Below are 22,189 nucleotides of genomic sequence, written 5' to 3' on the forward strand. Positions count from 1 at the left end.
CTTAATGTTACTTCATGTTAAGGCTAATACAAATGACAAGGCTGTAATGCTAACTAACGTGCTAGCTACTAGCTAGCTTGATCCACACACTCCTGGCCCTTTCATCAGACGGGAAGTGAAAGAACGAGCAAGACCCATTGCTGGTATAATAACAACCTGGTACTAAGCACACAGGCATCTTGTTAAAGTTATCTTATCTTAGCCAGCGCCATATAGATAGATTCTATCTATATGGCGCTGATCTTAGCTATCTCAATTGTGCTGATCTTAGTGTCTCAATTGTGACATCACTTACGCGACTCTGGGATTTGTAGTCTTTCTAGTTGCGTATTTTTCATAGTCTTATATTTCAACAGTTTTACGACAAACTGTGACTTTTTTGACATGGAAATGATTTTTTAAGATTGACAAACATCAAATGTGTAATTCATGGCACAATTCAAACGGGATCGAAAGATAAGTTTTCTCTCTCCATTGACTTCAATACATTATTTTTCCGAAATAAGGTCCCATGGACCGGAAGTAGATGGGCGTGACTTCGCCACTCTATAAGGAAGTGGCAGATTTTCTCCGGTTGTGTATTTTCAAATTCTAGCGATCTCGAGCCGGTTTCTCAAACTTACCTAGCCTACCTTTAATGTTTTATTATGTTGTGTTTTTTCCTTTTTTTAAATGTTATTTTCTTTTATTCAGAACAGTTATGTTATGTTATGTTAATGTTGATGTTACAAATGGAGCTGCTGTGATGTAAGTCCATTTTTTTTGACTTGTGTCATTTTTTTGGTCAAATTTCAGAATTGATCTGACCAATAAAGTATTATCGTATCGTATTATCGTATCTTATCGTATGATCTGCCATCATCCTAAAGAGAGAGGAGTCATGCCTGTCATGTTATCCTTTTTTCATATGATTATTACAAAATATTCAGTTTTACCTTAATGTCACATGTTTTAAGTATTGATATCCACTACAAATAGATTTGAAATAATACTTTGAGCTAATTGGACAGCCTACTATTCATTCAGCAATTTTATTTTATAAATATATATCTTCATTTTATTTCTCTTATTTTAAAGTTTATGCTTATTTATATATATTTGCAAAATATATACAGGATAATTGATGAGACAGGCTGAATGGTGTAATACACCATTATTTTTTAAATGCACTCACTTTTTTTGCCCTTACTTGTTTTTATTATATAACAGTTAGCCTATAAAGGTCCTGCCATGGACTGTATAAAGTGTCCTGCTACCAACTTATGGTAGGCTACTTCCGCCACCACTGTAAGTGCTTTAATTTGAAAAACCATAACCGGAAGTGTGATGTTTGTATTCCCCCCGTCTTGACAGTGGTGCTTGGAGCCGAGAGGGTCAGGGGGAGGAGAGGAAAGGGAGTGGAGCGAGAAGACGACAGGAGGAGATTCACACAGGGTGACCAATTTCACCGGACCATCCTTGGACAGCTATCCACTACAAATGGTCCTCCACCCGGCTGTCTGCTCCCACCCACACCGAGACGGATTGTCTGCTGCGGTCCTGTCGGGGAATAGAAACAGAAGATGATCACGGTGAGTCCGTCTTTCTCTCTGTAACTGCTGCACACTGCAGGCCGACATATATTATATATGTTGTCTTGTCACACACACGTCTCAAACGCTGTTGCACCGCTGCCACTTCTCTGTCAATACACCATGTCGGCCGGAGTGAATTACATAGCTGGCAACAGTTGCTGCAAGGCCCTCGGCTTCACACTGGTGCTGGTGCTGCTAGTGGCAGAGGATACACGGTCAGTACATGTTTTTGCACTGGCGGCCAATAACAACATATCTGTGTGTGGAGGGAAAAGGGATGAGCTGCATCATTATGTTTCTTATTACAGCTGACAGTCCCGAGGGGCGTTAATAATAGGCTGCATGCAGAGGCTCGCATCTGATCTGATCATAATGATTCAGCTGCAGATCATTTTTCACAACACAACTTTAAACTTAAACACCTCCATGTATAACCCACCAATACGAACACACATGGTTTGTAAATGAGGGGCTTTTAGAGTATTATTCACCGCTATATTCTTCCATCAACAGACTGATGCTGAGGAATGTGCGGCAGTAATAACGTGTTTATATCAGTTTATTTACCCAACGCTAACGTTTGTCAATACACTTATCTTGGGAGATATTGCGTTTCGCTGAAGGACATTTTCCACAAACACAAATCGCTGCAGAGGCGTGTGTGTCTTAACATGGACTACCGGACAGAACTGAATGGTTTTATGGTCCCCGCTATGGTTGTCACATAGGCCACGGTGTTATGTAACACGAAGCCTACGCTGTTTGAATGCGGGCCCTCTCACACACGGCCTGCCTGTGCATGGCATTTCTACACCGGATCGCAAACATAGCCTATAATCCGCACGTGATCCAAATGTATTAAACTAGTCAAATCAACGCGTTGCAAACCTTTTGATTTCCACAAATTGGTGAATCTATTACAGCATCTGTGTCATCTGGGTGACAAGTACAACTGAGCCATACAGAGAGAGAGAGAGAGAGATGCATGCACAGACTGTCTTTCTGAAACAAGCCCACAATGAATGACTTTATGCTCGCGGTTTGTGACTGTAACGCCAGTGTAGCGGCTGTCCGGTTAAAAATGTCCCCTAGGAATAGTCAGTCACCCCCGCCTTCCCTTCTCCGCTTCCCCTCCCCTATCCTCTCCTAGCGTTTGTGGGGGGGAAACTGAAGAGAACAGCCAGGCACCGTGCACACACACACACACACACACACACACACACACACACACACACACACACACACACACACACACACACACACACACACACACACACACACACACACACACACACACACACACACACACACACACACACACACACACACACACACACACACACACACCAAGCGGCTGGCAACACCGCGACGTTTGCAAATGGGCACAGGCTGGTCGACCTTGTGCAGGGGAGTGAGGGACGCAGCCGTGGAGGGGAGGTTGTGGTGGAGGTGGGAGGAGAAGAGAGAAGAGGGGAGGTGTGTGTGAGAGAGAGGGGGGTCTGGTTCTCGAATCTTGTCGATCCGCTGCCAGGGAGGAGGGAAGCAGCGTGGACGGATACGTGCCAGAGAAGGCAAGCTATAGCGAGGAAATGCTATTTTTGCTTCAACAACACAGCATGCCTCTCCGGTGAAAATGCCGGTCTGGGAGGCGGCGGCTGTGTTGCGTTTGAGTGTCTCTCTGCACAGTGTGGAGCTCAGAGTGTCAGCAGGCCTGGTAAGATCAGCTGGTAGCAGTTGCTGAGGCATATGTGGACGTTTAATTAAACCAGGACGAAAAAGAGAGCAATACTGTACTTTTATATTATCTATTATAAAGTGCTGTAGGCTTATAGTAACATTGGAGATACATATACTAGAGGTACATTACATACTGTATACATGTAACCAGGTCAGCATTAAGCTACAATTGAATTTCAAAGAAAAGCCCACTTTCAGCTGATAGAGACCTAAAGGGGAAAGTTTTAGATATGTTCTGTCAGGATTATTATCAAAACAACAATGCAGCCTCAAAAAGTGGGATGCCCCATTTGATTTTTTCACAGAGAAACAATACCTCAGAGCAGTTTAGCTTACTGTAATAATTGTAGGCATTACTGAACGGTCCTACGGCTCATAGGCCCAAGGGCCCAAAATATCATGGGCCCCCTTGGTCTTCACCCACAGTATAACACTTTTACAGACATGTACCACCAAAAAGACAGTCACGAGAAAGAAACATAAGAAGGATAAACATACAGTACAGCTGCAAAATACTACAAAGACACACACCATATGCATGCCGGCCATCAGCTGCCCTTGACTACTGGCTGTTCTGTGATTCTCCAGAACTCACAGATGGCCATTTCGCCCCTGCTACCAAGTGGCACACAACAACAACAACAAAAGGCTAAACAACTATACAGATTGGGTTTTTATTGCTCCTATGTAGAAGCAGCGGCGGGGCCTTGTGCCTCTCTGTCCCCAGGGGCACATTATCTCATCATCTGCCCATGTCATTATAGTTTCCCAATCTGATACCATTGCTCTACTTTCCCCAACTTTGCACTCTGTATAACTCGCCGTGGTATCATTCTCTTGTGAGGTAACATGAAACCAGGCGTTGGTGTGGCTCTAAAAACAAAGTCTGTTGCCAATATATGTAACTAATGATAGTAACATCAAATAACTATTAAATTAAGATTAGTCTCATCTGGTCAATGCCCAGTCGGCTTTTTCAAGGCAGTATCAGCTTAGTCCATACTCTACTCTTACAAAATGAATGTCATACATTTAAAGTTACAACTCTAGGCAAGAGATAACCAGCAACGACCATAAGCATATCCAACTACATACATTGATAACACGCTTTTTTACAAAAACTGAAGATGAACATTGTATATATAAACCATCTACACTATCTGTCATATCCAAATGACAGTGATGTCCAGCGTCTTAATATATATTTCATTCAGCAACAGCATGGATACAATTACACGTATCTCGTATGTGATGCATTATATAAACTAAAAAGGAAGTAACTTTATGTTCTAATAATTTCTAAACAACTTTTGGTTTAACGCTGCCGGGCGCACAGATCCTGTCATGTGGTGTTTCCTGATACTGTCTGGATATTTGTCTTGACAGTGTCCTGTTGTCCGGTGGCATTTATCTGTATTTATTACTTGCCTTTTATAATTGATTGTTATTGTAAACAGAGCTTGAAAGAGTCACTCTTCATATTCAGCCCAACTGACTCTAGAGTAATGTGTATTTTGTGTGTATACCAGAGGGTTTGTTTTTGTACTGGAGTCAAATCAAGCAAGTTCTGGTTCGACTTAAAAAACAACAAGATTCTAGCTATTTTGGGTCCTTTCCTCCCCGTAGTGTTGGAAGTAGCTTGTCTTTCTCCCATGAATCTGTCTATTTTTTATGAGACGATATGTCAAGTGCGTCCGGTTATGCAGGAAATGGGATTCATGTGAATTTAGCTAACACTCATGTCTTTTATATCCTGTCACATCTGGTTAAAAGTGACCTTAAATCCTACAACTAAAGATTATTTTCATTATTGATTAATTTGCAAATTATTTTCTTGATTAATCAATGAACTGTATGGTCTAAAAACTAGTATTAGCATCCACAGATGTGGCAAAACATCCATATTGTTGCAGTAGTCTGATTTTAATCATCTGCTGATCTACTCATGGCTTATGTTGAGCCACAACACCATGACATATTGTTTTATGCATTGGCTTTTATACAATCTTCTGTATGTGTTTTGATTTTTCCTGTAGTCCCAGCAGGAGCTGTGGAGATAGGCCTGGCAGCAGAGGCTGGACTTCTCATTAACCTTGGTCTCTGATCACCGGCCCTGGCACAAACATCTGGAGCTTCTTAAAGCGCCTGGTTGACCTCATCCAGTCAGACCCACCCTGCGGCCCTGCAGCGTGGCCTCTACAAACCCCTCGTCACTACTTCTAAATATTGTCCACGGGGATAAATGAGTGAACCGGCTGCAAGGGAAAGGGCTGGGACATGTACCAGAACCCCAACAGGTAAATGAACCACTCCAACACATGGAGAGAGGAGGAAATGGTCCTCCCACATGGTAATCAGTTTGGGTAGGAGTGCTTCCTGGACTGAATATGAGTTTGTTTGAGGGGCTCTTTGGTGAAGGATACATGTGTATGCAAAATCACATAAAAGACTCAAAGGCAGTCTCCATTCAAAAAGAGAGTGCCATGAATGGTATTCATTTATTTTATAAAGATCCCCATTAGCTAGAGGTTTGCAGAAGCTATTCTTCCTGCGGTTCACAAAACAGACAATGCAACCATTGCAACTTGAATCATAATCATCACCATACAGAATAAACAGGACACAACTGAAACAGACACAACAAGCTCTTGACATTTCAATAATCAGAACATTTGAAGTAGTCCATTACACTCCAGTGTACCCAACTCATGGCAAATCATACAAGTACATGATAAATAGCCTGTACTACCCTAATACTCCTATTTGTCAGATTCACACAGACCCCTTCACTTTCACATAACCAATCAACATTATTAAACTCTGTTTTGATCAAACTACAATTTTTAATGCATTTGACTGTTTTTACTGAAAATCTAAAGTCTTTGTAATCAAGGAATTTCCGATAAATACAAGCAATAAGTAATCTGTAGTTAACCAGTAACCGGTCTAGACAATTATGCATTGCAACATCATTTGTTCTGTCTTCACCACTGAGATCTGTCTTTGACCTCGTACTTGTTGCCCCTCTCACACAGAATGTCCTGGTTCAGTGGTTTCCTAGTCACCAGAGTGGACGACCGCAAGACTGCGTGGGGGGAGCGCAATGGCAAGAAGTCAAAACGGAAGGGAGGCTCATCTCTCTGCAACCCACGTTACATGAGCTGTCTGCGGGATCCAGATGCTATGGAGCCCCCCTCTGGAGCCCCCCTCCATCAGCACCACCGCGGAGGGATGGCGGGGGCCGTGGGAGGCGGGGGCAACTTCGGCGTCCGTTGTGGATGGCAGGAGGACCACTACGGCAAAAGGGTAGTGGCTTCCGGGGAAGGGGTGGGGCTGAAATCGGTTGACTTGGGCTTTGAAGACGGCGATTTGAAGGGGAGGAAAGGGGGATGTAACGGAGGCAGCGGGGACATGGGCGACGACGGCGCAGCAGGGGTGGTGACGGCCGCGGACTGCTGGCTCAGGGTGGTGCAGGTGTTCCAGTCGAAAAAATTCCAGTCGCGCAAACTGGAGCGCCTCTACCAGCGGTACTTCTTCAGGCTGAACCAGAGCTCCTTGACAATGCTCATGGGGGTGCTTGTGATCGTGTGCGGCATTATGCTGACCTTCCACTGTGTCCACGCCGCCCCTCACGTGGCCTACTCCTCAGCACTATCGGTGGCCATGGCGCTCTTCATGGCTCTAATGGTGGTGTGCAACCGCAACGGCTTCCACCAGGATTACATGTGGATGGTCAGTTACCTGGTGATCGGAGTCTTACTGTCCGTACAGGTGTTCGGGGTGCTCATGGTGGCCCCCAGGAGCGCCTCGGAGGGCATCTGGTGGTCCGTGTTCTTCATCTACATCATCTACACTCTGCTGCCTGTGAGGATGAGAGCGGCGGTGGTGAGTGGAGCAGTGCTGTCCATCATTCATGTGGTCACCACCTGGCAGATCAATCAGGAAGACCAGTTCCTCTGGAAACAGGTAAGACTGTTTGACCGTTAACTGTTTGACCTCATCTGACAATGATAATGGCTGGTTTTGAATGTACAGTGAACAGGATGGAGTCTATTGACAGTTATAGTTCACTTTCTGCCCTGTATCTCTCAGACAGTATGCTGGCATGTTATCAGAGAGTTTTTCTGATAAATGAGGTTACATTTTCTCTGATCAAGTTATATGTTTCACATGAATTCACTGACCCTTTGGTTGGCCCACCTGCACCCAGGGATGTGTAGCTTAGCAATGTTTGAATCCAGATAACTTCATTTTGGAGTGATGAGGTCTAAATGCACAATGTCACAGTATGATGGCCTTAGCGCTGTTTATGGATGAATTGCTTGGATACATTTAATTTTTTTATCTGGCAGTTCACATTATTTTTAAAATGTGGCTAATATCAGAATTCTGTGTGATCTGGTCACAGCACTAGACTGACCCGCATTTGCAAAACAATCTACATAAACACACATTGGCGTTAAGCTTTCATTCATACGTCGATGTGCAATGGAAGCCAAATGTTAACAGTCATGAAAACAGTCATGTTTTCCTCAGATTAAGATGGGGGCAGTGGAGACGTGTTAACTGCCTGCGTCAGATGTAAAGATGTGTTGCTCTGTCAAACAAAACATTTGGCATTTGAGGACTGAGAAGTTTAACTATGATGAGATAAGGGGGGCATACCTAAAACATATTTTCGTCAACATTTGGAAACATAGAAACATTGAGGTTGAAATAGTTCCTAAGTAAATAAAAACATCAAATTTAAATGATGGATATAGGGATGAATTATGACTGTAGACTGACTGAATTGGACACATTGTTACGTCGCTGTATCTCTGGGGGCATTTAAAATGTCTCCTCTGTCACAATGTTTATGACGGGTGTTTTACCGTGTGAACTGGCATCTCAGCGACTGCAGTGTTTATATTGCTCTACTGTGTTTTGTCACCAAGTTGTATCTGCATATTTAAATGTATTCTGGAGCTTATGGGTCTTTCTGTATAGTTTGTTGTTTGTGCGTCATGCCAAGGACCTCGGAGCTCGCTGAAGGTCAGCAGGCCGAAACGTCTGTACGCGTGTGTGAGTGTGTGCTGTGACAGTGGGAGAATACCATGATATAAAACAGTATCACTCAGGTCTCTGTGCTCTCTCACAAGGGACGCTTTGTACTTTCCTCCAAGGGTGGGGTGACGAGGGTGAGGCCGACGGTTGTGGGGAGGCGCTGTACGACTTCTCCCTTTCTGTAGCTGATCACCACTGTCGACTCCTTGGGGAAAAGTTAGGGAAAACATAATGGGAAGACCATTTCATGGAAACAATAGGGGGATATAGGACTTAATTATGTATCGGTAATAGTCACTGTAATGCCATTTCTGTAAGGTATGTGTTCAGTAACATATCCTCTCAGCTGGACAACAACAACCCAACCAATGCAATTTCTGCTGCTAGGGGATTCTCAATCAAATGAGAACAAAAGACGGACTTTAATGAAGTCGTAAAGTGTGCTCATGAGAGTTTTTGTCCACCATTGCAGAAGAAAATACATGCCATGACTCACGCTGAAACCATGTTCACTGTTAAGATAATGCATCATATGTTTTATATAGTGAGTTCATAATACGTTTTGCAGCCTACGGATGCTCCATAGTATACACCAAGATGTCACATTGTTGTGAACAGCAGCAGCGGAGCATAACAGCCTCAATCTTTAAATTCTTACCTTTCACAATAAAAGCCATAAACGTATACGCTGCTTACCAAAAGTTACTTCAATTGATTTGAAGAATTTAACTTAAACTAAACTCAACCATGTTGTTCTGATGAAAAAGCTGCAAGAAATGATAACTCATTTTACGTAAAATTCTAACTTAACACTGGATGAGTTGACTACCCATACAGCGTAAGTCATGTTATGCTGTTAGCAAGAAATGAATGCTTATATACTCTTACTGAGTATAATTCTGTGACATTAAATTATTTACTCATGCCTTAGGGCTTTTTATTTGTCAGTTTATTGCAGAAATGTTTCATATAATACCCTTTTAAAGACAGATCAATTTGTTATAACATTGCAAACGTTTATTATAAAAATAATGACTTAAGTACAGTTCTAGGTTAGCGGTTCGTGGGAACTCGGTAACCGCTGTGTGCTTTGTAACACCATGCATGATATACCATAGTACAATCCATCACAGGCTGCAACACTGTTTGCCGTCATTAAGTGAATGAATGTCATGAGATAGCTGCGGCCTTGCAATGCTGGTTATTCCTAAGGTCGCCTGTGTACATATGTGACACAGTAAAACAGTATCATCAATCACTGCTTCACGCTTGCGTGCAAGTATTTCCTCTTTCTCCAATAACTCATTAACCTCACTGGGTTTCTGTTGGTGTTGATGGCTACAGATAATGATGAAGTTGTGTGTGAAGAATGATGGGAATGCAGAGCCTCTTGATGTTCTGACTTTTCGTTTCTGCTCGCTCTGCAGATTGAAACAGGGAATTGAGAAGGAGTATGTGGAGGTGTGTTGAGCAGTAACTTTTGAGATGTACACTGACTACATCTTGGATGTCTGATTCCCCTCCATCATGAGTGAAAGTGTGTTGATTTCTTCAAATGTAATTATGTTAAAATACTAAATATATTAAAGTCAAGTGTTACACCAACGTTTATTCCTTCTCTATTAACCCAGTATTTCTGTACAGTAGCAGATAAAGATTAAGCTGCACTAATATTATTAGTATTACACATTTTCTAGAATAAGATTCCAGTGGGGGGGATGCATTGATATGTTCTCTGACATGTTTTATAGAGACATTTCAAATAACTCCAGAACGTTGTAAAACTCAAAATCTATTTTAAAGATAGTTTTATCTGAAAAAAGTCAGAAAATGTAGTTGTTTAGGAAAAAAAAGGAAAAAGAAAATGCGAACTCAATTCAGGAGATCCACAACGAATATAATAAATAAAATAATTAGACGGTAACAGTAAGTCTACTTCACAACTTTAAAAAAATCACATTTTCTTGGCCAAATCACCTCAGTATAATCACTCAAATCTCTCATAGCTCGTACGTTTGCAGACACGTTAATCTCTTGAAATGTATGGTCATTATTCCCTTCAAACCTTTAAAAACATTTGAATTGATCTGGTTGTTTTCTAAACTGTATTGCTCTCGGTGTTACTTTGCTGCATACAGTAGAATCTGGTGTCTGTTCTGAACTTCACTTTGAGTGTCTTATTGTGCACGCACACACCAGTTTATAATTGAGCTTGAAACACATTGAACTGCTTTCAAAAACAAAACAATCTATCAAAACTTTAAAGGTATAGTTCAGATGTTTTGGAATGGGTCAGTGCCTTCCTCAGACGATGGCGGTGGGTAGTCCCCCTGTTTGGGAAAACAAACAGGAGTGCCATGAGGAAGCTAAGCGATGTCCTGCTGTGGACAGGTGCAGCAGAAGCAGGACATATTAAAGACATAAAAAAAAATCAATACCACTAAAAGTGTACGCAATATTTAAAGTATTTTACCTACTTTATTAAACTGGGGGTGTGCCAGGCACCATCTACTAGATAATACATTGACTTTGAACAAGTACCTCTCACAACATCTGAACTATCCTTTTCAAATGTAAATTGTAATGGAGACATCCTGTTACTTGTGAGCATTACTCAGCTCTTACTCCTTTTCTGGCACATGGAAGACGTTAGCTTCAGGACTTCATGCCTAAAAGGGTTTGTTTGAACCCAAACCACAGATCTTTCCTGAACATAACCAGCACTTTTGTTGCCTTTAACTAAAGGGGATTTCTGGCACAAAGCCCTGAAGGCTGACTTCCATGTACTATTATTTGTGTCGTAATGTCTAAGATCCTCAGACCTTAAGATTTCAAGGGTTTTATTGTCATATAAAACAGTGTAGTTATGGCAATGACAATCTGTAATCAATTAGCCATAGCAGTACAGTACACACACACATCACATGTGGATGTCCCACGCATTAGTACACACACGCACACCATCCCATGCTTTGTTATGCTTGTCACCTTCCCTTCTGGTCTCTATTGAATGTTGGATGTTTGTTTTTCTTTGGGAAAGCAACATCACAAAGCTATTGTCTTGCCTGTGTGTGTGTGGGTGTGTGTTTGAGTGTGAATGCTGACATGTACAGAGCGTGCTTCTATCCAGGATTCAGAAAAAAAATAAAGTGCAGCAGTAAAACCCTGGCAAACACATCACTGTACTGCTGCATTTCACATTCACAGATCACTGCTGATGTGTCTGTCAATGACATTTATATTTTTTCTGTCACTGAATCTCCTCTTATTTACGTTTTTCACCCTAGCCTGATTTGCTTTGTGGTCCCTGACAAAGGCTAGCATTGTTGATTGGATGTTGTTGACACAAGTGCTGTGAGAGGTCAAAGACTAGTTCCTAAAAATACTCAGCCCTTGGCGTTTCTGCTAACTGTTGCGTCATATGGTACAGTCTTATCAGAGCCTGCGTCAGTACGACAGGCAGGTCACTCTAACCCCCTTCTCCCTGCATACCCTCAAGGCTAATACTGTACATTCACAGATACTACAACCATATTCTTTGCACATTATGGAAGCACAAGCTAAATTGTTTGTTTGTTTGTAGCCTTTATTTAACCAGGTTAAAAATCCCTGGTCAACGATCTCTTTTTCAAGGGAGACCTGCAGTACATTGGTTACACATAAAAACAACAGAAAACAAAAAGGACATCACAACATAATTACAGGGGTATACATTAGCAACCTATTCACAATGACAGGTATCTAATAACATTTCATCCAGCCGCGCTTTAAAATGATGCAAGGGAATCAAAATGCTCAGTTTAAAAAAATGTTGCATAGTGTTCCAAGCTAGAGGAGCAGCGCACATAAAAGCTTTAGTACCTAAAACAGTCCTAGCACTTGGCACATGTAATAAAAACACATCCTGGGATCTCAGGCAATAGCTACTTGCCACTCTCTGTGAGATCAAAGAGCATATATAAGTTGGGAGTTTACCCAACATGGCTTTATATATGAACATGTACCAATGACTGAGCCTCCGTACAGTAAGTGAAGGCAGACCTGCCTTGGCATACAGGGTACAATGATGAGTAAGTGCTTTACAGTTAGTAACAAATCTCAGAGCACTGTGATAGGTGGCATCTAACCTTTCCAGGCCCATGGGCAGGTGCATTCATATATATCAAATCACCATAGTAAATAATTTTGGATTTTTGCTAGATTTTTGCTCTTCGGCCACATAAAACCCCCCAAAAGCCCCCATTAGCGGGCTAATGTTTCACAGGTCGCCTTGTCATGCTCCAACTCAGTGTTTAAAGTGTTTGTTTATAAATTCAGTAAATAAGATAAGGACACGGAGTTTAAATAATAATGTGCTGCTTGTGAAGTAATGCGCTTTGTACACTCATGTTCTCACGCCAAACTTTCCAAATGGCTGTTGACTCAATTTCCTAATTTCCAGGATGTAAAAAGTGCATTTTAATCAGAGCAAATCTCACACCATGTCAGCTGTTCACAGTTTCACAGCCGCTCCTGTTGAGCTGGGATCACCTTGTGTGCTTTGAGATGGGAGCACGTGGATCCCAGTGGAGGAAGTGTCAGCCAGTGTGTGACGATCACCTGTAGAACTAGAAAGCTGCAGCTATAGAATAAGACACCCAGTATAAGTGGAGGAGGAGGAGGTGTGATCGGAGGCGAATCCGATATTCTCCCCACGCAGCCCTTTTCCACAGCCTCCTTGATAAATAATTTGTGTTTAACGCGGCAGCAGCATTTTAACGAGGGTACCTGTCACATGTACACTTTGCTCACCAGCAGGATGGGTGCTGCTGAATGATGGGAACACACACACACACACACACACACACACACACACACACACACACACACACACACACACACACACACACACACACACCCCTCAGCTTTACTTGAAGGCTCCAGAGAGGTTGTAGTGTCAAAATGTTAGCATTGATAATTAATGATATTTACCAATGGGGTACGATTTTTTTTATTGTATTTATATATAAATGAAATGCACTTGTTTGTAAATTCCTGTGTTTCCGAGAACTCCAAATATTAATTGATTATTGATACAATTAATTAATATTATTATTATTATTATTGATACAATTAATCTGCAATTTCTTGAATTGTTTAATCCAGATCTAGTCATTCAAAAATCTCAGATTGTAGTTTATTTGTGTACATTTTCTCATTTCTTTACTCCTCTATGAAAGTAAACTGGATATCTTTGAGTTGTGGACAATAAAAGGCATCGAACGTCATCATCTTTGTCTTTTGGGAACATTGATGGACAATTTTCACCATTTTATTTTATGACTCAAACAACTAATCAATTAATGGAGGAAACAGACAACAAATTAATCAACAATCTAAATAATCATTAGTTGCACCCCCTATTATTTACATGAGGATTTCTTATAAACAGATTTTAACAGACAGAGACTAAACTCATCCATCCATACCAACAACAGCAACTCTGTGGACCAATCAGAGCGCTGGAAAACAAGTTAGGTTTAGCATCACTTCTGAGAATGAAGGGGAATGAACAGCATCGCTAAGTGTCTCCCTCAGTGCTTGTGTTCAGCTAGTCCAGTGGTTGCCATGGAAACAACTACGACTCAAGCAGCCAGCAGACCCAGAATCAGGCTGCTGCTGAACAGCTTTGCTTCAAGTAAAAAAATAAAAAAAAGTCAGGTCAAAATTGATTTCTGCTGTTCACTTTCTCCTTCTGAGAATCTGAAAGCTCGAGCGTTTTGATGTTGGATGGGTTCCGAGGCTTTCAAGGCACACTGATTGTTTGGTTTCTCTGAATGATTTGTGCTTTGTCGCCCTCCCCCTCCCCCCCCTCCTGCTGCTGAAGTGAGACGGTCCATAATTAAGACGATGACAGAGGAGAGGTCATCTGAGTGGAGGGATGCACAGGATGTTGTGCAGCAGTTGTGAGGTTCAGGGAAGCTTATCTCTGTCAGCGTGTGACTCTGCACGTCTCTACCCACAATGCAGGATGAGGCCTCAGTCTCTGGCTTGAATAATTGTATAACCTTGTATGGTTTTGTTATTTATGGGAGACAGATCATTATTTTTAATGTTAAATACAACTTTTTTCATTCATCTAATGTTGAGAAGAATAACTTGCATATTGTTTTGTTTAAAGTCGTTGTGTTTCCATGAGCACCACCGCCTCTTCACATACAGTAGGTGTTGATCTAGCAATTGCATGCTTTTATTGTGAAAGCGAACAAAATATTACATTTGAACACATTCTTCATACAATTCTTTCATAGCGACAACGTAATGAATCTATTTGTGATTAGGAAAGATGAATTATGTCATACAATGTATTTCCTGAATACAAATGGTATATAATATAACAGCTTAGGAGGAAGAGGGCAAAATCAAGATCTGTTTGAATCCTTTTAAATCCCTCCATTTTCTCCACCTGTGGAATCACGACTTGTTTCCACTGTTGCTCCATCACTGTCCCCTTGTACCTGTTTCTGTTCTTCTATCAGCTATTTTCTTCTTCCTTTTCTTTCTTTCTTGCTGCCCCAGTCTAAGCCATAACCATAATATTTAACGTATACAATGTAATTCACCAAACAGGGTGTCCGCGGGGTCTTAAAAAGTATTAAAAGTTGATAAATCAATTTAGCGAAAATGAAGGCTATTAAAAAGTATTAAAAAGTATTAAACGGCATTTTCCAAGGTATTACATTTTGCAGCTTGTTTTCAATAAGTATATAAATTGTCCAAAGAGGTTGTATTCTACAGTTTGCCTGAATGTAATCATTGCGTAGGTGTGTAGTGTGATTCTGTGTAGTTTATTTATGGCATCCCGTTGGATTTGACGTCATCTGAACAGGACATCGCACACTCACTGCTTGATAGCGCGCGAAGGTCCGTTTACGCCGGTTGTTAAACAACATCGTTATGGGGAAATGCAAGTTTGCGTCCAAATGGTTGGAAGATAAGGAGGAAGGACAATCAATACTGTATATAGTAAATGTGAGGTAAAGTGTGTCGCCAATGTAACCGGTTAAAACTCGAAGTGGCGATGAGGTCTTAAAATGTATGGAAAGGGTCTTAAGAAAGGTCTTAAAAGGTATTACATTTGACTTCAGGATTCCTGCATATACCCTGCCAAAGAAAAATCTTGCCCTGCTCCTTTTACATACTGTATTACTTAAAATGTAAAATATACGCTCCTCCGCGCTGCGTGATGGGAATAGCTTTGTCTGCTTTTGCATGGAAATGAACTCAATCACAACATTAACAATAACGATTTAGAAATCTTCAATGTTATCACTTATTGTCTTTTTAGCTATGGCATCAGTATTAAGTTTCATAAGCAGATAAAAAGCTCCTTTTAAAAGCTTTAATCACAGCAGTCACACTGAACCTGTTGTCCATCCACAGCATGTAGGGGCCAGCGTCCCTGCAGGGGTCCCGTGAGTTCCACAACAACTTGATTATATTGTGAAAAAAGGTTTGAATTATTCCCGAGCTTTCTTCTTTGTCATGCAGATTTTTGTAATTGCAAGTCATAGACCAAAATATAAAAAAATAGTCACTCTCTCTCCACAGAAATCACACCACTTGCTTGCCAGTAGAAAAGTGTTTGGTGAGTTTCTTTTCAGGTTTCGGGCCCCCAGCATGTCCATGTTTACAGAAAAGGGGTTAGGATAATGTTACTTAGGTACAGGAAAATGTTCGAGAGAAGGCTTTACATTAATAATGTAGCATGCATGGTCTTGTGTGTCAGTGCACAGCCACCAACATACTGAATGATGGCTTAAACAGGAATGGCCGAAAAGCCAACCAGCAGATCTATTTATGGACATTTTTCTCTTTTTTGTTGACAGATTAAAAAAAATGTGGTGACAGGGGAAAAGATTTTCAGCATAACATTAGCATAAAACATGTTTGTTGTGATAAAATATATTGTGACTGGCTTCCTGAAAAGAACACACACTTTGGCAAGCAGAAACAATCGTCTAATATTTGCACAATTTCCTGTTTTAAAAGAAGATATATATAATATCAGCTCTCCTCTTCCTGCTCGCCTGGAATGTATCTTTTGAATCACACGTTTGTTTAGGCAAACATTGAATACACACAAAAAATATGCTACTTCCTCCACAGATTGCAAGAGAAGTACACTGTACATTTTAAACAATTATTCTGCTTCAATCCATAGTTTATTTTCTGTTAAGCCTTTAAAGGTCACCTATCATGCTATTTTTAGGAAATAGCATAGGTCTCAGATATATAAAAATATATAAAAAACATGTCTATGAAGTGTTTTGCTCAAAATACCAAACAGATCACCCATTATAGCCATGCCTCATATCCCTCTATTTCACTTCCTGTTTCAAAAGTGCTGATTTGGGGTATAAAGCTTTAAGAAAATTAAAGAATTGATAAAAAAGGAGGGGGCTGAGCTCATGCGGGACCCGGCAGCTACTGTCTAAACTAAATACTGCCGTGATGAAACGCCATATCATGGATTATCAAGGATTATTTCTGAAACAGTATGGAGCTCAAAGGCTTTCTCTCTTGCCGGTTATACCACAAGGTGAGTTCCTTTTTATTTCCTGCTTCTTCACACACATGCTCTCCAGTACAGGTTAGCTCTGAGTGTTAGCGATGCTAATGTAAACACCGACCATATTACGTCCAAAACAGTCGGGCATTGTTTCTGATAGCAACGTTTCTGATAGTGCTGTGGGTTCACATTTCAGATATTACGTCATATCGGACGCAAATCTGGATCAGCTCCGTTGTACCCCCATTTTTAGAGATTTGGGTACGGGGGAAAAGAGAGAGGGTTTTATTTTCTGACGCTGCGTGAGTTCCCTGACACACCGGGGACACATATGTATGTATAAAAGACATCCAAAAGTGCATTTTGCATGATAGGTCCCCTTTAAAACCTATTTTAATGTACTTGGTTTGCTCTTATCCCTTACGAACACATAGGCAGGCAATGCAGTGATAGGTAATAGGTACTGTTATCAAATGACGTTGACCGTGGTAAACAGAGACTAACTCATTTAATTTGATTACATCACATTCAAATGGAGACGTTTTATTTGAGGATTTTGTTTTCTTTTTTTAGGGGTTGACAAAAGACCTCAATAGAGGCTCTCAATTTAGAAAAAGTGACATTTTGTGCATCAATACTTAATAGGTTTTACAAAAAAATTGTGAAAACAAAGAACCAGAGAATGAATACATCTAAAAGTAATTACATTTTATGCCCTCAAAATGCTACAGAATTGTATTGTTTAAATGACACTGCTTCATGTCAGTCCCAACAATGACCGATTTGAGGAACAAAGAAAACCCAATAAACAGTTTGATTGATGTTGTCCTGGAAATGTCCTGGAAAATGATTTCCTAAGAAACAAACAAACTCTTCCCTGCTGTTCATCACAAATTACAGAAATGACAGTACAGGAGATTGTCATTCATCAGCAGCTTAAAATAGTTTTTATGTGAATGTTTTTCCTCTGTAAAGATACAAGTGTTTTATTGTGTCTCGGTGAGCAGCAGCCGGTGGACGCTCACCTCGGGACCGCCCTGCAGGAGGCAGGAGGAGCAGGCGTGGCTTCACTCTTTATCTGTCAATGTGGTTCTGGTCATTTCAGATAAGGGCAGTACGAGCTGTGTGTAGACATGAGGCTCAGGCTGAGTACACAAACCCAGCAGCTGCCTGGCACCACACACACACACACACACACACACACACACACACACACACACACACCTACGTACGTGGGAGACTCTTATGTTTTGTCACTAGTTAAGCAGCTACTCTGTGTTTTGCAGAGCCTGATCTAACACAGATGTTCTAAGAAGTTCCAGATGCTCCTCAAAGGCCGATGAGCTCTGACTTGCACTCTTGCTGGCAACGTTTCAACAACAATATCCCATCAGTCATTGCTCCCACTGGGAATAGGACTTATAAATGATTTGTTCCATGTTAGCATGAAATATTGTTTGAGTTTTTTGGGACCCCAGTACTCCAGAACGGCTCTGAAGCATTTGAAGTTTGACAGTGCTGAAAGGATGAGTGGAAACATCGACAGAACAGCGATAGTCCAATTATAAACTTTTTATTTCTCTATATATTGAAGCATTATGCATTGGGTCTAAGTATTAGCGATATTTGACTTCTTGGGTTGCAGTCGAATAGTCCATTTAGCTTAGGAACCTTCCTAACGGAGTGAAATGACCCGGAAGTCCCTCAGTGGCAGCCATGATAAGTGCCGTTTGAATTATCGAGATGATAGGAAAGGAGGTTTCAAACTTCCTTTATAACCTCCTTTAGCTTAGGAACCACTGGACCTCCCTAACCGAAAGGAGAGGAGAAAATGCTGCCCCACAATGCCTTGCAGCCGCAGCATTTGCCGTCACACAACAGTCGTGCGTTCACGGAAACAACCGATTATGAACGAGAAATTATATCATGAAACTAACGTTTATAATAAATACATTTGTATTGATTTTAAGATATTTTCATACAGTCATACGTATTGGGATCATTTGTATTAATGTGGACCGGAGGGAGAGGGTGACGAGCAAAAGTTTCACTTTCCTTTTTTATTTCAATTCCAACTTTGGTCATGAAGAATATGTTTCTCTGTTGTCCCCGTTCATAAAGCATAAAACAACATCATCAGAGCACGGTGCAGAGTCTCTAGATGAGTTTACAGTAGTCCCTCGTTCTTATTAAACATCCCTGTTGTAGTCCGCTGTATAGAAAACTGTAGTTTCCATAGTTTCCCCACAGCAGCAGACGCACATTTATGACGTCCGCTGGCGCATCATAAACACGTCGGATAGTGAAAGTGCAGTCGGGTTCTCTAAAGTACCGCAGTCTCTTCTCCTAAATCATTTTGAATTCTCCTATCCACTATCCCTTAACCCCGTGACGTTTCACACAGAGGTCAAGGAATAGACGATAGGGATAGACGATAGAAGCTGATTTTTGGACTATTCGACCGCAACCCTGTTCACACCTATGAGAAGAAGTGTCCTTTGATTTTGGTTAAATTGTTTCCAGTGTGAACATTTTTGTTTTCAATGGTTTGGACTTTAGTGCGAGGTGATCAGAGTAGTGTAGCTGCTTTGAAGAATAGCTTTAAGATGAATGGTTTGAAGGTGTGTCTTCTCTCTTCTCATTCCAAAAGTGTAAACACATTAGCAACTACTTGGATATTTTGGGACTCCAGCGTCTCCTGTTAAGGTAACTTGAAATTGCGGTACGTCTGCCAAACACATTAGTTCGTAATCTTAGTTTTTTCCCTGTCTCACCTAAATTAAACCAGAACTAGGCAGCTCAGAACAATGTTTTTAAAAAAAAATTGTTTTCAAGTCTTAAACATAAGTGAAACAAATGTGTGGTTAGGTTTGAACCAGCTTCAGGACAAACTGAGAACACAAAATGTTCTGACTGTGGTTTGTCATCAGCCCCCCCCCCCCTTCAACCACTACCCTTCCCCCCCCCCCCCCCCCCCCCCCCCCCCCCCCATAGCTGGCGCACCCTCATGCTAAGTGAAAGCTGCGCTGCCATCTCTGATAAATCACAATCTCCGGGGGTGTGAGTCTCGGGCCAACACTAAGCAGAACCTTTCACAAAACTGAGAGAAAAGCACAAAGTGAGCGAGAGACTTCAACAACATAGAGTTATACACAAAATCCCCTCCATCATCACATCTCCATCTTACACTTTTATAGGGACTATATTAACTGCTGGCTTTAAAATGAGCAAAATTAACTCAGAAAGAGAACATTATACCTGTACACACATTATAGCTAAGCTTGTCAAGCATCTTTGAGACTGTATCTCAGAATATTGCATTTAAAATATTCAATGTTCAATTTGTGATATAGAATATAGTTGTATATTATATTTTTTAGTGCACCTTGTTTACTGTACTACTTTTAAACGGACTTACTTACTGATTGAACAGATAAGGCATGTGTCTGGGTAAAACAAATGCTTTTAAATGAATGAATTAAAGGGATTAAAAAGCTTGAATTGCATGTCCTGAAAGAGCTTTTGGTCTTTAAATTCATTGAAATGTTGTCCTCGATTGACTTAAAGGGGTCTGTAAATGAGGCGATGCAGTATAATACCGGGTGAGAAACATGAGATCTTTTCTCACCTGCTTACATTGTGCTTTTGCATGTATGAATGTCACACACATACACACCCCTTCCTGTGATCAGTGCTGGGTGTTGGCTGGGTATTGTTAAGTGTGATGGAGAGCAGGATGGGGGGATTAAAGGAGGGGTCAGGTCCCCTACTGCTGCGTGAACATGCTGAGAAAAGAGAAAAGAGATACTCTGCTGACATTATGCACTGTGCAGCGTCCGGAAACCTCCGCCAGTTTGATTGACATTGTTTGGTTTGAAATTGGATTGGCTTTTGAGTGCTGACTATTAGTCACATCCTACTGTCTTTTGGGAGAGGCTTTGTTTAATTACTTCATTGCGCAGACAAACTATAATTGTTTTTCCTGTTGATCAGTCTTCCTTAACGTTGTTCATTCATCTTGCAATAACAGATTTATTTAGGGTCAGCACAGACAACATTGAAATGAAAATCACGAGAGACAAGTGAAATAAGTTAAGATAAGTGTATATAATGCATGATTTAATGTGAGAATAAAGTATTGACAGATCATTTTTGCTGAACTTGAGACTCTATGGGGAGATTTGTTGTGATGACACGGCTGATAAAAATGAAGAATCTGCAAGACTGGGAGGTAGAGCTTTGCAAAACCTGGCAATATGATACGTGTGATGATACAGGGGTTACAAGTCAATATCTAGCAGCAAGATGATAGGCTAACAATGTAGGGGAGGTGCTGCTGACTGTGACTATTGGCTAAAATGACAATAGCCAGGATTGACAGCTCCAGACATTGATAGCAGGAAATCATAAATGAGCATGTGTGAGTGGAGTGAATGCAGGATGTATGAGAAACAAACCATCAGCATGCAAAATAATAGTCTTCCATGCTGACATTTTCCTAAAGATGAATTTCATTTGGTGTTAGCAAAGAGTTGCTTATTTGCACATCCAGCAGTTACGGAGCGACATTAGGTTGTTCTTCGTATTTCTGGCCATTTGGCGAAGTCACATTTTAGCTCTGTTGTTTGGTCTCCGTTAACTACAGAGAAAAACATCTGGCTCTCTTACGTTTTTGTGAAATGCTTCAGTGTGTTCATCAGATCACTTACTGACGTAGTGTTCCTCTGAAAACAGCTCCCTATACAGTAGCTGCTAAAAGAGAAATGATGAGTGGAAAAAATAGTTTGAGCTGTATAACATCTGTGTGCGTCTTGTGGGATTCTGTTAAACATCGCGTCCATGTTCTCTCACGTTGCTCTTTCCTTAAAAGAACACTCTTTCAAACTTTGATGGCCTTAAAAGTCAATGTTTATAGACCCACTGTCAGGACCAGATACTTCCCGCTAAAGTAAATGCCTGCCGCGCTAAATCCATCATAAAGGGGGGGGGCTGGGGGAGGAGAATTATAAATACAAGTTTCTGAATGTTCCATTAGTGCCCCTCTCATGCTTGCTTGCTCGTCCAACTCCGGACCAGTACATTTAAAAATAGTGATGAGTTTGGATGTGGAGGGAAGGTGTAATTGTTGTTTAAACAATAGAAGGTTGGGTTTGATATTGTTGTGCTTTTATTTACTTCTTATACCATCACTAGGCTCTCGGGATGCAACGTTAGTCGGTCAGTCCGTCCCCCCCTTTGGTTACTAGGAATAAAAGAAAATCAGCTAACTGGTCAATTACCT

At 41.1% G+C, this 22,189-nt stretch overlaps 1 protein-coding gene across 1 annotated transcript in view; it reads left to right on the forward strand.

The window, feature by feature from the left end:
* Positions 1 to 1,353: 1,353 nt before the first annotated feature.
* The window catches only part of LOC117479566 (adenylate cyclase type 6-like), a 38,750-nt gene continuing 17,914 nt past the window's right edge, over positions 1,354 to 22,189 (forward strand). Inside the window, exons 1-3 of the mRNA XM_034126645.1 lie at positions 1,354 to 1,571; positions 5,348 to 5,608; positions 6,347 to 7,277. Of these exons, the coding sequence (XP_033982536.1) occupies positions 5,589 to 5,608; positions 6,347 to 7,277 (951 nt within the window). The 5' untranslated portion in view covers positions 1,354 to 1,571; positions 5,348 to 5,588. The remainder of the gene's footprint in view (positions 1,572 to 5,347; positions 5,609 to 6,346; positions 7,278 to 22,189) is intronic.

This window comes from Trematomus bernacchii, unplaced genomic scaffold (assembly GCF_902827165.1).
Source record: "Trematomus bernacchii unplaced genomic scaffold, fTreBer1.1, whole genome shotgun sequence".
Taxonomy (NCBI): Eukaryota; Metazoa; Chordata; class Actinopteri; order Perciformes; family Nototheniidae; genus Trematomus; species Trematomus bernacchii.